This window comes from Triturus cristatus, chromosome 5_2 (genome assembly GCF_964204655.1).
Source record: "Triturus cristatus chromosome 5_2, aTriCri1.1, whole genome shotgun sequence".
In the NCBI taxonomy this organism is placed as follows: Eukaryota; Metazoa; Chordata; class Amphibia; order Caudata; family Salamandridae; genus Triturus; species Triturus cristatus.
Genome location: NC_140588.1, coordinates 402,207,504 through 402,223,399, shown reverse-complemented (window position 1 = coordinate 402,223,399; position 15,896 = coordinate 402,207,504). Strand labels below are relative to the sequence as shown.

Here is a 15,896-nt window from a genome sequence, read left to right as displayed (position 1 = left end):
TTCTTGTCGGTGATGAAGGAGAAGGCGTGCCCTCCTGACTGGCTTCTGCAGATGCGGGGGCCCAAGCGAGGGTGGGAAAGGTAGAGCACAGCTGTCTGGAGGGTCGGTAGAGTGGAAGTTGGTCATTGTGGTTTGCTGGTCTGATGTTTTAGAGGGCTTTGTAGGTATGAATGAGCTGCTTGAATTGGCAATGTTTCTGGATGGGTAGCCAGTGTGCTTCTGTGTGATAGGTAGAGATGTGAGTGTTTCTGTGGATGGTTAGGATGAGTCTGGCGGTGGTGTGTTGGATGGTCTGGAGCATTTGAATGAGCTGGGTGGAGATGCCAATGTAAAGTGTGATGCCATAGTCGAGTCCACTTGTTATGAGGGCCTGGGTAATCGTGCATCTTGTATGCGTGGGGAGCCTTTTGAAAATCTTGCGGCACATTCTGAGGATGAGACAGCAGATTGTGGCCACACCGTCAATCTGTTTATTCATTTTGAGTTTGTCATCGGGATGATGCAAGGTTTTCGGAGAGGTTTAAGGGGTGGGGGTGGGTTATGGGACCTAGTTCATGTGGCCACCAGGAGGAGTCCCAAGAAGAGATCATGTTAACAAAGATCAGGATCTCCATTTTGTCTGTGTTGAGATTAAGGCAGTTCTCTCTCATCCACTTGGTCATGTTGGACATGCAGGAGGTGAAGATGGTACTGGTGATATTGTTCATTTCTACAAAGAAGTGGAGGAGTTGAGTGTCATCAGCGTAGGAGACAATGTGGATGCCATGGGTTCTCATAATACGATCGCATGGCCAGGTACACATTGAACAGGGTTGGGTTTAGGGAGGAGTCCTATGGGGACTACGCAGATGATTTTCTTGTGTTCGGAGGTGGAAGGGAAGGATCTGACTCTTTGAGTTCTCTTTGAGTGGAAGGAGACAATCCATCTCAAGACAAGAGCTTGAATTCCTAAGTCCTGTAGTGTGGAGATGAGGGTGCCATTGGAAAGGGTATTGAAAGCCGCTGAGATGTCAAGCAGGATGATTGTAGTGGTTTCCCTCTGTCCATAATGAACCAGATGCTGTCTGTTGCTGCCAGGAGGGTGGTTTCCATTCTGTGGTTTCTGTGGAACCTTGACTGGGTGGAGTCCAGGAGGGGGTGCTGTTCTTAATGGGTGGAGAATTGCCTTTTTTTTCAGAACTTTAGTTTGGAAAGAAAGGAGCGAGAGGGGTCTGTAGTTGCTGAGTTCTTTTGGGTTGGCTGAGGGTTTCTTCAGGAGAGCCGTGACTTCTGCATGCTTCTAGCTCTCCAGGAAGGTTCCACTAAGGATGGAGGAGTTGAAGATGGTGGTAAGGTGGGTGCTGATCGGAATTCTTCCCAGGTTGCATATGTGGTGAGGGCAGGGGTCTGTGGAGGACCATGAATGTATGCTACTTTGAGTCTTTCTCTTCTGCCGTTAGCTTTCATGTGCTTTTTTCTAATTTTGTCATTGCAAGGATGAGCTGCTGTTGGAAACAACCATCTTTTGTGTGTCCTCACAGTGAAAATTTTCATTGTAGCAGAGTTTACTGTTTTTATAGGAAAGCATTGGGATACAGACTAAATATTACATTCAATATAGATATCTCACCTAAGAAAAAGCTACATAATTCATTCTTCTAATTAAAAAAGTTTCTAGAAGCCCATCAGCATAACTGTAATCCTGGGAGCTGACTAGCCTCTTCGATGAGGTTGGATATTTCTCCCAGAGCTGAGACAAAGGCCTTGGGTGTGGGGAAGAGTTCTGTTTCTCTGGAAGACTGACCATGTGGGCTGTGCCTGGGAATTTAACTTCAAAGAAGCCTACCCTGTCACAGGCAGATGTAGCTAACACCTAGGTTTGCCACCTTCTTTTGTACTTCTAACTAGTCAGGCTTCACATCAAGTGGGAGAGGGGCTCCCTTCAGAACTGCCATGTAATGACCACAGAAGAGAGGGTTTGCTCATTTCCGTGGCCACACCTCTAGGGTGAGCCAAAAATGCTCTACACAGGGAAAGACATTTGTTTTGGGCAGAGAAGGGAACAGTGTGTTGTCTGTAGCAAAACATACAGTAAGTGCTGCAAAGGTAGGAGGGAACAACCCAGGGAACTTTCACGTCACTGGTGATGGTGAGGCCAAGAGTTTCTCCCACCCACAGACTGGCACTGACTATAAGTATAACATCCCCAGTACCCTCCTTAAAACACGTCTGGATCTAAGGTAGATTCAGGAGAAGTCCCACCCTACTGCATGAAGACCTGAAGACAACTGGCCCTGTTCTCTTTATATACAAAACCCCAGGAGTGACCTTAAGGGTAAGTTGACTGACTTGCTCTTTGAGGTACAACAGGCTCCTAGGGGTATTTTCCTGCCTTTTCTACTAGCAGTCTCCACTGTGCCTGACCTTGTCCGATCTGTTGCAGCAACACGGACCACCAAATGCCGTCCCCAAAGTTTTAACCCCTTGTCTGGTGTCAGAGTGTACTCCGTGCCTAACACTAAATGCAGACTTCAATTCACCGAAATGCCAGGGATAGCAGAAGTGACATCACATGCCCTTTGACCTTCACTTTCACTCGCACAGACATACTTATACATGCACACAAATTCACACATATACACTCTCTCACACATAAACACACTCTCTCATGCAAGCACACACAGAATATACATTTAAAAGCATTTTTTACTTACCTCAGCTGCCATGGAAGGGCATATTCCAACTTATGTTACTGCATTTTTATTATACTATTAGTGAATAATATATTTCATTTATTCACTATTAGTGTAATATAACATTGATAGAAAATAAAGAAAGTGGAGCCTCAGCTGCCCCTGTGTTCCTGGCACTGACATTGCCACCGCTGAGGCCAGGAGTCACAAAGGCAGTGCCAGGGATAGCAAATGTCAAGCCAGGGGTCACAGCTGTAACCCCTGGTGACCCCTAAATGACATCCATGACACTAAAACCTGGAACTTAGAAACTTTTTGCCAAATGTGTGCCCTGAGAACTGGCTTTGGAGACTGGGACAAACCTGCCAAGCCGATCCACAGAGGGAGCATCACCGCTGTGATTAAGTTCAACACAGTTACCACTATGTTCTTCTCTGCAGCAGCAAATCTACTCTAGTGGGACTAGCATCGACCATCATTTGACAATGTCATATCCTGTCCATCTACAGGCTGCAGACTTTCCACACTGAGGAAATATAAGCTGCAGTAATGTTTTGAAGTTTGAAGTTCCGAGGACCATGTTGCGGCCTGCAATCGATCGGGGTAGAAGGCTGTTTTGGTGCAAAACCGGAACTTTTCCTACTCTGAGCATTCCCACCTTTGTCAATGACTTCAATGAGACCTCGGACTTCAGCTCGCTGCTGCTGTCAGTGAGCCCAGCGTCAGCCACAATCTGCTGCCTTGCCCTGCTGAATACGTTTTGTTTATAAAGGTTTGTAAGTGTGAAGGTACTTCCCACTGGAAGACTCCTTCTCCTTGTATCTGACTCACCCTCCATCTTAGTTGGCCTTAAAGCTTACCTTTGTCCCAACTAGGCACAACCAGATGACTGCAGTTAGTGCTAAATGATTTTGGGAATTATCATAGATCTGGTTCTACTTAAAAGATTTTTGTCATTTTGGTGTCATTTTGTTTACTGAAATGTACTCTATTTTCCCAAAAATGTTTTGGGATTTTTCATGTTGTGTTTTCACTTTATTGATGTTTGAGTGCTGCATAAATATTTCAAAACATTACCTGTACATTAAGTCTGTCTGTATACATAACAGGGGGTTGAACCAGGTTAATTAAGTGAATTTCAGGGTTCCCTCTGATAGAATAGTGTTAGAATCCGGGTTCTCTGGTTGGCACAGGTAGGTACCTGGGACAAGCAGGGAACCTTTCCTCTAGTCAGGGTAAGGGGTTACACTCCTAAAATAACCCCTGCTCACCCTCTAGGTAGCTTGGCGCGAGCAGACAAGGCTTATCTCAGAGCGTTATAGGTTAAGCATTTGTGAACACATACAGTAACCAAGTGACAACACTACAAATGGACACCACACAGGTTTTATATTAAAGATAAGGACTCTTTATATAGAGTTACCACAAGACTATTAAACGACAAAAATACACAATACTGTTACTTTAGATGGTAGAAATTTTGCTTAGTTCTCTTAAGTTATTAAATGCGACTTTAAGTCAATGTACCTTAGATGCGACACTCAGGGCAACGAAAGTGTTGCAACAATGCTGATGCGATTAAGTTTTTGGTGCAAAGAAATAAAGACGTGAAGATCTTCCAGATGCGTTACGCTTCTCCGATGTTAAGAGAAGACTCGATGCATCAGCTACAGCGGCGTCACCCTTTACGCAATGCGACGACAGCAGCCTTGGCAGCGGCACTCTTCTCCGACGTTTGCGAGACGCTTCCGCTCGATGCGATGTTGCAGCGGTGACACCCCTTTACGCGATGACAGCAGCTCCAACGGCGGCACGCTTCTCCGTGGATGTGAGGCGCTTTTCTTGATGCGGTGCAATGCGACAGCTACGATGGCTGCGATGGCGACACGCTTCTTCCTCGATGCGAGACTCTTCTCTTGATGCGGTGCGATGCGTCACCTACGATGGCTGCGATGGCGACACGCTTCTTCGGCGTTGCGAGACACTTCTTGGATGATGCAAGACGCTTCCGCTCGATGCGATGCTGCAGCGACGACACCCTTTACGTGATGCAACGACAGCAGTTCCGACGGCGGCACGCTTCTCCTTCTTGAGTCGCGCTTCCAGCTCCTTGCGACACGCAGTCCCTCAGAAGGCCCAACAACAGCAGCAGGCACTTCCAAAGAACTCTGGGGAGCTGGGGGGTGAAGTCTGTTGTTCCTGAGACTTCAGCAGGAGGCAAGCTCTATTCCAAGCCCTTGGAGATCTTTTGAAGCACAAGTTGAAATAAAGTCTTTGTATTCTTTCTCCTCTCCTTTCAGCAGCAAGGCAACCACTGCAGGCCAATCCCCCAGGTCAGGGACAGTACTCCTCCTTACAGCTTTCCCGGTTCCTTCTCCTCAGGCAGAGGTTCTTCTTGTCAAGCAGGATCTAATTTCTTGGGAGCAGGGTCCCAATACGTATACCCCTAATTCCTTTGTTCCTCTGGGGTAGAGGGGCCTTTGCCCAGTCCAAACCAGTTCCTGAGCACTTTGTTGACATGACTCTGACTTTCTATTCAGGGTGCAGGGCAGAGACATCAGCCGCTCCACAGGAGATGGAGCCAGCATTGTGGTGGCCGAGCACAGCCCTATTCAGAGTCCAGGGGCACTCCTCCCACCCATCTGGATGTCAATCTCTCTATTCACCACCAGGCTACCTCGCCCTGCCCCTCTGGGTTTACCCAGCCCTGTCACTCACACAAACCAGACAGGCAGATACACATCATAGCAGAGGCGGGCTGAAATGGTTAGGCAAGCAAATACCAACTTTCTAAAAGTGGTATTTACCAACACAGAATATTAAAATAAACGTTACTAAAAGATGTATTTTATTATTCTGAGTTCAGGCATACTAAACTCGATTTTCTACCATGTTCCCTGGGTCTGTTAGGATCATAGGATGTAACAATTCTAACAGCCCATTCTGGCCTATGGGAACAGGTAGCCTTGCAATAGTGAAAAACGAAAATGGCTGTAATTCACTATTAGGACATGCCACACACATCAGGGCTTGTCCTACCTTATGCTTACAATGCACCCTGCCCTTAGGCCTACCATAGGGGTGACTAATATGAAGTTAAGGGAAGGTTTAGGGACTGGCAAGTGGGTGCACTTGCCCAGTCAGTAGGACAGTACCAGACTGCACGCAGGTTCTGCAATGGCAGACCTTAGACACATTTTACTAGGCCGGTTCTGGGGATGGCACAACCAGTGCTGCAAGCCCACCAGCAGCATTTGTATTTACAAGCCCTGGGCACTCCTGGTGCACTTTACTGGGGTCTGACAGTAAACCAAATAAGCCAATCATGGAATCCAACCAACATATACATTTTAAATAGGGAGCACTTGCACTGTGGCACTGGTTGGCAGTGGCACAGTGCTCTGAGCAGCTAACACCAGCAAAACACATGAGGCACAGCGACAAAAAGTGGAAGGGAGACTCACGCCAAGGTGCCAGGTCTAACAAATAGTGGTTTTTATTTCAGGTGAATACTCACCTCCTCAACTATTAACCCAATTTCTTACAGCTCTCCTTCAAGGCTGTGGCATTTTGTGGAAGTTTACATTGTCCTATTTCCATGCCATTGCGGTTTGGTAATCTGGTATCATGTAGTCTTTCTGTCAGCTGTCATATGTGACATGACGTGTAGCTTGTAATTGATTGAATGTGTTCTTTGATATGTTTACTTTGCTGACACACAACTTTTTATTTGTTGATTTATAGTCTTTTTTATTTAAGAAGGGAGTAGTGACTATGTTTCTTGACCTTTCATAAAGATACAGTGCTATTCATAAATTCCTCTTGCCAGTTCAGTTGGTTTACTTTGGTAATGTGGTCTCAGGTTGTTGGATACATCATTTTCCTTCACAAGATGCAAAGAAAATACTGACCCTTTGTCAAAAATCTATTCTGCAATACATTTCTGATAATGCCAATTATGTCAATCATTTATAACACAAACGTTATCTTCTCACTCTTTTTCATAGTACTCTTTTTTAATGTAGAGCTTATCTCTGCTAATGCAGTCTGTTCAGCAAAGAGGTACCACTCCTAGATTCCATATTACTGTAGTCAGCATATTGCTCCATTATGAGATTTTCTTTACATGACAACAAAGGCAATTCAAGCAAAATCGCCCAAAAATCACCATACACTTTCAAGAAAAAAAAACATCTTTTTAGCTTTGCCAGTCCTTGTTGTTTAAGGGTCTGTTACCTTGGTGGTTAATAGTAGGAAATGGCACATTCAAACTTGAGTGTGTCCCCCTGGGCACACTAGAGAGGAAAACGTTTCAATTGTTCATATGTCTGGCAATTTTATTCATTGCTTGTTTCAACATATAAAGTTTTCAACAATGTCAATTCATTATTGTCTTCAGAGTATATACGTCATCTTGTTACACAGATGTTTGTTTATAGTCCAATGCATTACCCGAAAATGCATTGGACTATAAACAAACATCTGTGTAACAAGATGACGTATATACTCTGAAGACAATAATGAATTGACATTGTTGAAAACTTTATATGTTGAAACAAGCAATGAATAAAATTGCCAGACATATGAACAATTGAAACGTTTTCCTCTCTAGTGTGCCCAGGGGGACACACTCAAGTTTGAATGTGCCATTTCCTACTGTACATTGCGATGTACACTGACCGATACGTCACCCCAGGAGCACCTCAGAACTTCTAAATTTCTAAACAACCTTTGAACTTGGTTGTCGCACGCACAATATATTTAACCTTGGTGGTTAATACCACTAATCGTAAGGCAAGCTGCTGAACCACAGAGGTAGACCTTCATCACATCTGCTCTCAGGCTATGTCATCCTAGTCTGTGTGAGTTCTGCTTTAAACTAGTTTGAACTGAACATGCATTTTGATCTGTTGAGCCAGCAGCAATAATTCAGGTAACAACTGAGAACACGCCCAGAGGTAAATAGACATTTACCTAGGTAAAAATAAAAAACACTGTTCTTCCCTGTTATAAAGAAAACTGTATAATAGGGAGCGCCATGTCACAGTTACTAATATAGGACACTGTGTAATAAGGAGCTGTATATCACAGTTAGTAATATGACAGCTCATTTGACCACAATTCATAGAAATGACTTGTTGTTGCTCTAACATTCTTCTAGGTCTCAGGTAATAAATGAAGGTATTATGAAGTAATAACATTGGACACATTTAGATTTATTGCTGAAGACACAGGCATCAAGATTAATGCAGAAGCACAGACAGAGAGGGAGTATTACAGTGAGCCTGATTTAGTTGTTTTTGCATACAAGAATTGTTATTTTGAGGTTGCTGCTGTGCGCATTATTCAAAACGATATTATTTGTCCTCCGTTGAATATTGCAGTTGAATGAGCAGTGCAACATATTGCGAGGGTTTTTTTTCATAATGAAATACTCTTGCAACAAATATCATGTCTTCCTGGGTCAACCAGGCTACAAGAAGTATGCCTGCATTAACATATGTGAAACTGCCTCTTTCTGTGTCACAAGGTGCTCTTTACATCTGGAGTTAATTTAAGGGAGCCTCACCTGGAAGGGGTGAGAGAGAATTGAAGAAGGGTGCATGTCATATTTGCTAAAAATCCTAGTTAGTTTTCAGGTGGTGATAGTCCAACAAAACGAGGAAAAGGTCATCATCAGTGAAAGCATCGCACTTGGTGCATTTAAACGCAAAGGGGCCGATTACGATGCTGGTCGGACACGTGTCCGACTGGCATCATAGCGGATGCGGGACCACCCAACAAGGAGTCGGAGGTCCCGCTTACCAGATTACAATCTGACTGCTATGTTAGCAGTCAGATTCTGTATTTTTCCATTGCGGCTTGTGCTGCCGCTCACACAACAAGCCGCAATTGAAAAAATGCAGAGTTTAAACATCCCTGCTCTAGGTGCCTGCCAGACGGTGCAGTGATGTGTAGGGGGGCAGACCCCATACAGAAGGACCAGGGGGAAAGAGGGCCCTGCTAAAGGCCTCCAAAGTCACTTTTCGCTTGCCTTTTCATGGCGGGCGGGCCACCATTAAAGGACAGGCGTAAAACAAAATTGCAATCCCGTCGGCAGAGCTGAGAATGACTCCATTGTAATTTGGGGATTACATTTCTGATGTCCGCCCTGACAGGCTCCATGAGTCCATCGGAAGAAGAGCGGTATTCCCCACAGGTTTCCCTACGACCTCCAGTATTGTAATACGGCGGTCAGGCAGAAATCTCTGATGTCGGGTGGAAAGCCTCCGATGAACTGTCGAATGGCTTTCCACCCGACATCAAAATGAGGCCCTAAATTTTAGTAAACTACAGTGCTGTATATTTTTATGATTTGCCTGAGGATTAGGGATTTTATCCTAACGAGTTACGGATAGGGGTGCCCTGAACTCTTGGTTACTCTGGAAGAATAGTCAAGCCTTTAAGTAAATTAAAATCTATCATTTTTAAATAATGTAATATCCCAACAGCAATTAACACGCTCTTTGTTTTTCAGCATGCACACCATTGTGCACCCTGAAATTTTAACAAAGATCATACAGTACGCAATATTTGTTGACTAAATCAAGGCACAGCTTAAGTTATTTCCACATGGCACTGTCAACCAGCACCCTACTTAAAGCGGAGTTTGCTTTTATTTTTACTTCTGCTGTTTTCTGGATTCTGTATTAATTCTGCCAACCAGAGATAGGCTATGTTTCACAGGATCCCACACACTCAACACTGGTTTGAGTATCGTGTTGGCCCATCATCAAGAGTGTCATGGAGTGGGAAAGAAAAATCCTTCATTTTGATGTATTGCCTAGCATTTGCCTCTATTTTGAAATAAATTGAAAATTTGCTCAGGCTACACTTTAGGTGTTGTGAGCGGAACACCACTGGCATTGTAGAACCATGACCAGAGATGGCCTTTGCTGGGATAGCTCCCTGGGCGGATCCAAATTTGCCCCCATCACTGACGATAGTGGATAAAATGAGACACCGTTGTATTCACAGGTAGGACTCTGGATGATTATATCATAGTAATCACCGGCCTCTTAACGCAAACATCTCCGCTCCTCCCACACCTCACTTAAATCACCCTCTGGTCAACTGCTTCAGGCTAGTGAAAAGTTGTTTGCGAAGAATGGGACTTTGGGGAATGTGGCCTGGGGACAAGAGATGAGAGGTACATGGTTGAGGGTGCATAAAACATGCACATCTGCAGATTATATAAAAAATGAATGTAGCAGTTTAAGCTGATTCATTGGACCAAGGACCAAGGGAGAGTCTTGCATGCACAGCCTTAATGAAGGCAGCCTGATGAGCCCATGTAAAGGTTGGCGCCCAGTTCGCCCATGCGACAGCCTACTACTGACCATGACATTTCTTAAAAAACATTGACTACTTTAAGGGCTCTAAAGTTATTGCAAAAGGAAACGCAGTACATTACAAAATATATAAATAAGTAAAACGTATCTTGGAATGTGCTTCAATTCCACTGGATTGTGAAGAAGAATACAATGTATACTAAGCCCGGATCCCCGATGCGTTGAATTGTAACAGTATTCATTTAGTTCTCAAGTATTTTCATATATCCATGATGTAGTGTAACTGAAGTACCACCAGGCCAAGCCTCTAAATATTTCCCTTTCATCTGTTCCAACAAGTGCCCAAGTCATGACACATTCTACAGCCAACAACCTACTAAGGGGCATATTTACAAGCCCCTTGCGCCACCTTGCGTCACTTTTAACATGGGAAAAGTGACGCAAAAGTGGCGCAAGGGGCTTGCAAATATGCCCCTAAATTACTATAAATGCGTCCTAGGCAAGGTCTGCCTCTCATGGGAATTCCAAGATTAGTCTTCTCAAAGTGTCATGCTTATTTTGAAGTCCTGGGAAAGTTCTGAACAAAGTCTTCTTCTGTCAGTATATGTCAGAGAAACTGCTTTTGGGTATGTGTCCAGGGGCGGCTCTAGGCTCATGGTGGCCCTGTGCAGGGAGCGCAGGTAGGGGGTCCCGGAAGAGGGGGTCCAGGCGGGGCGGAGCTCAGGAAGGTGTTTTTAATAAAACGTCCAGAAAAGGCGTTAGATGACCAGTAACATGGTAACAGAAAAACGACGTTTACTTTTTGAGTGCTCATCACTTGGATACTTTGTTTTAGAATCTGGGTCTCTGGAGGGACCCCTTTCAACAAGAAAAACACGTTGCGCGTCCGTAAGAGAGTTCGGCCACAGAGCAGGATCCCTCCAATCACATAAACCATATTCAGAACACGGATCTGTAACATGGTCTTGCTCTTTGGCTTCCTTTTCAATACCAGCATCATCCGTCTGTACACTCTGAACCTCCTTCAGAATGCCAGATGTTGATGGACCGATGAATGATGTTTCAGTTTCTCTGTCTGAGGGTCTTTTGTAATAATCCTCATCCTGAGTTGGTAATTGCTGCATGCTTGTATCAATTTCAGAGTCACCTTGTTCATTTTCATTGGTCTGCTCAAGAGTATCATTCTGATCATGGATATCATCATTGTTTTGTTCTTCTTTATGGTCGTCAGCGCCTGTTTTACCGAGTGCATCAGCAGTACTCTGGCCAGAGGATTCTCCATCTTTAGGTTTCCCTTGGGTGATAAAGTTCAGGATTGCTCCTTCCTGTGACACTACGAAAGCCTGCTGAGCCACCTTTCTCTTTCGTTTCGAATAACCAGATTTGTGTACTCAAATTCTCTTCATTTTGCTTTCAATGTAGCGGGCGAGGCTAGCAGTGGGTAGGGAAAAAAAGAAGACAATCAGCAGTGGCGGCTGCTGAAAGATTTTGATGTGTCATTTTTATTTTCTTGCAAAAACAACAGTTGATGGACAGAATGCAGAACAATGTCATACATTCACCCCAGTACAGAGATCTGGGCCTAAATCCATCGTTTTTTTGCTCACCACCCCAGTTCAGACATGGCCATATACAAATCAGCCTTGACCCTGTGCCTCATGGGAACAGTCCAGCCCAAACTGCCAAGCCATGTCTTCCCTGGACTACACAATGAAGGACCAGCATACCTTAATGAACGAGTGAATTTCCACCAACCTACCAGGAAAATATGTTCCAGAACCATCTCCCTAGCAGCCACCCAATGCAGCCGCTGATAAAACAGTGGAGGCCGCTACTTCTCCCACATGGCAGTGAAGACCTGAAAACCCTCTCCCTGCACCTTAGAGCCTCACCATCGCTCCAGCAGTTCAGGAAGGACCACAAGACCTCGCTGTTCAACCAACAAGCAGCATGATCCAGCAGCATGAATCCCACACCGCCTCGAGACCCTTATGTGTGAAGCAGCTGAGCTTTACAAACCCTGACTGATTGATAGTAATTACCCTTCCCACTACATGTATGACACATTATGAGGACTAGCCACATATGGAAGGTTTATTTGAAGAGTGTTATAAAACTATAGGGTAGATCATGTGACTTTGCATACAAGGTCTGTTTTTTCAGTCCACTGAGAACAGTAGAGCCTGGAGAATAGTTCATGATCTATTTGGGAAGTGACCTTAGCAGGAAGAGAGTAAGCTACCGTAAAATCATGGCACACAGAGACCTGTCTCAGTACGTCACTAACTGATCCTGAAGACAGCCTACAGGTAACCAAAGACTCGTCCACTTTACCACATTGTCAAAAGACAAAATACAATATATTTAATTAAGGTTTCTTGTATAGTGCCATATTCCAGCAACCAGTTCTGCTCGCTTTCAGAGCACCTATTAAACAAGGATTAATTACAGTGAGTCCTAAGGCTATGAAAAGGCACTAGAGGTTCACTGAAGCAAAATTAATGTGCAAGGAACAGCCAGTCAGGAGACAACTTTCAAGCAGACGTACGGATCACTAGCACAGCGTACCAACGACCCCATGGGCCGTGGCATAAGCAAGGAAAATGGCCCCTTTGGCTGCTGCTCAGGAAGTAAAATATAGCAATTATCAGGGTTCAATGGGCCCCTGAGGGTTTTGGGTCTCAGTACCACTGTACTTGCTGAACCAATGGTAACTATGCCCCTAGTATGGACAGAGAAGGCTGCTTCACCAATTGCAAACTGAGGACTAGTTAAACTAGTTTTCTCTGCTAGTCACATGACAAGCACTGGAATGTAATTAAAGAAATGATCAAGAAGCCAGTCTCCTACCAAGGTCTCTGCAAAAGGGCATTAGATTGAGTTAACATGGGTAGGCACTGCCATCCTATTCCAGGCGTCCATCCATAGGTGCTTGCATTTCATGTCTGCCTCAACACCATATAAACAGACATAACCAAATGCCAAGTACATTGGAACACTCGATGTTTTAAAAGATTTGTGCAGGCAGATCCACTCTTTAGATTACAAGTATCAGCTTCATGCTCTGTTTTCATGATTGTTGATAAGTAATTGTAATCATTTTAATGAATCCTTAACATTACGTCTAACACCTCGTACCCTGCTCTCCTCTTCCACCCAATACGACCGTGCCTCCCAAGTTACACCTCCAAAAGTCACCATGCCTCCCCTCAGCCACAAGTAAACACCGCCCCTGCACTCCTGACTCACTCTTCCGTCAACATACAGCGCCGATCTGTACCACTCCCTACCCCTGGCGCACGGTGACCACCTCTCCGACCTGCGCCCTCTCAGAGATGAATCGTGAGAGGCTCTCTCTCACGATTCATCATGCCCTCCCTTCCCATGACCACCAGAATACCTCCAGCTCGCCACCTCACATGGCTTACCTCCACCCAGACCCAAAGCACACATCATCTACAATAACATCCTCACCCAACCTTCCCCACGCCCCCGGCTCCTCACCCCCACGGGCTGTGATACATTCCTACGCCTGATCTGCCCTCCTCCCCAGGGCTCCCCACACCCTCGTCCAATGGCTCACCTTCCCTCGGGTTCACTCTGCAGTGGCACACGCTGACCTCCTCACTCCCCCTCCCCATGCCCTGACCCTCGGGCTGCTCACCTCGCAGCTGGCACCAAAGGTTGCACACTGGCATGCTATCCTCTGAAGGCGGCATTTCTTGCCCAGGGTCTCTAGGCGCGCCGGTGCATGGCCTCGGCCGGTCTCGGTGCTGCTCGCTGCACGCCGGGCACGGGTGCTGCCACCCCTCCTGCCGCCAGTGATGCGTGGTGCTTCTGTAACCCCTTCGCTGCAGGACTCGCGGGCAATGCGCATGCGCGCGCATGCCAGCCTCCGGAGGTGCCAGATCTGGACTATTAAAACAAGCTCGATTCTCCTGGAAAAAAAGTTCTAAACAAGCACAAGACCTACCAGAAGAGCCCGAAACAAGGCCGACCCCACACAAAGACGAGACTGGGTCAGAAAGGAAAAGAGTATAAGAACAACCATTCAGCGTGCATCACATTGGATTTAGCAAGCCTCAGTCGTTCATGCGCCAAATCCCTGCCAGGGGCCGCCACGAATATGTATTGTATCTGATTCCTCGTGGTGGCCCCTGGGGTTTGGTGGCCCTGTGCAGGTGCACAGCTTGCACATGCCTAAGGCCGCCCCTGATGTGTCCACTCTCTTGTTGTTTTGCCCACCAGGCTTTCGGGTAAATAGGCTGACCCCTGATTGAGTTGTTCCTCCACTACTGGGAGGAAACTCTACTTTAAATATGCATTTTCACTTGTGCACGTACTTGTGAACCCTTTAAGGCCTCCCTAAGAAATACTGAAGAAAGTACATGCATTTCCCTTGGTAACTTCTAGGGAGTTTTCAACAAAAAGAAATTCCCAGCACTGTAATCTGATGGAAGGGATATTAAAAGTCAATCTTGGAAGCTCAGCCTTGGAAACCAGAGTTAATCCTAGACCATCTTGGACAAAATGTACGCCTTCCATTATCAAATTCCTGAATCATTCCCTAATGTTTTGCATCAGACAACAATTTAAACAATGTATTTAGCTACATGTCATGCTTATGGAAAAGGAAGTGGGGCTACTCGATTTTACTCAAACGTTAATACCATTTTCACAATCCAGGGGTCGACACAAATCAGTTTTCTCTACTCCTCAGTAAAAAGGTTCAAATTCTATAGTTTAATTTGCCGTATTCTTATGCATACCTTTTGTTGAGGCATATGGTCGAGCATTTAAGATCCACAGGTGTTTGTTAGAGTTACTTAAATGTGTGAATTAATTTGTCAATCTATATAAGAAACTGATGTACAAAAAATTCAGGTGTGTTTCCTACTATTGTACTGCATGGACAAAAAGAACGGATAGCACAATTTAAGATATGGAAAATAATCTGAGACAATCATTGCCAAGAAAAATACCGCATTCTTACCGTGAACTCCTCTAGGGTTTGGTAGATTTTGCCCCTGAACTCACAGTAATTCTTCTTCTCCTTGCACTGAGGGCAGCACTGACTAGTGTCTACCTGGATGCAGCGAGGGTGCAGTCTGGGGCACTCTGGTTGTATGCAGAGAGGGCCCTCCTCCGTGCACCGACACGGGCAAGCTGAGGGGCCGGGGGTGAAGGTGTCACCAATGGCATAAACAAACCCACTCTCATCTATGCAGCCTTTCCCTCTGTAGTCTGGGTAGGCATACTCCTCTGGCGACTCCGGGGTGGCAACAGTTTCTGAAATGGACTCTTCCTCCAAATCCTCTGTCTGAAAACCATCCGCCTGCTCTTGGGCTGGGTGTGCGCCTGCTGGCTCGCTGCTTGGCCCATACCAAGCCTGTTTCGATTTGGTAGAAGGTTCTTTGCTGGCGTCACTCCGGTACCCATTGTCTTTAAACTCCCTGCTGGTCTCATTACGGCTCACCTCCTTTATTCTGGCTAGTCCAACCTGATTCTGGTTCTGACTGTCCCGGCGGGCCTGGTCGCGCTTGTCCTGGCTTGGCCTGGGCTCCTTGTCTTGTGTCAGCTTCTGGACTGGGAGGGCTGGGCTGCAGAGGGCCACCATCAGACAGCAGGTCACCAGCAACGAGCCCGACAGGGCTCCAATGGCCATAGCAGTGGAGCTGGGCATTTCCTAGCAGTGAATCCCATGAGGGGCAAGAAACTGCATCTCCATCAACAGTGAGTCACTGGGTCTATCCGGGAGCCCTGCAGAGAGAAAACAGAAACGCACATCAGAGCACAAGTCAGGTATGTCAATTTCTTTGAACCTGTCCTACTATTAAATTGAATTAGAGAGTTGTGGCTTTCCAATACCAGTGTGTAAAACAGTCCCTTGTGT

General features: G+C 45.7%; 1 protein-coding gene across 2 annotated transcripts in view; it reads right to left on the bottom strand.

The window, feature by feature from the left end:
* VWC2 (von Willebrand factor C domain containing 2) overlaps nucleotides 1-15,896 on the bottom strand; it is a 556,254-nt gene that overhangs the window by 535,629 nt on the left and 4,729 nt on the right. For both annotated transcript variants that reach the window (XM_085606616.1, XM_085606617.1), the window contains exon 2: nucleotides 14,997-15,763. In XM_085606616.1, the coding sequence (XP_085462742.1) occupies nucleotides 14,997-15,686 (690 nt within the window). In that variant the 5' untranslated portion in view covers nucleotides 15,687-15,763. The remainder of the gene's footprint in view (nucleotides 1-14,996; nucleotides 15,764-15,896) is intronic.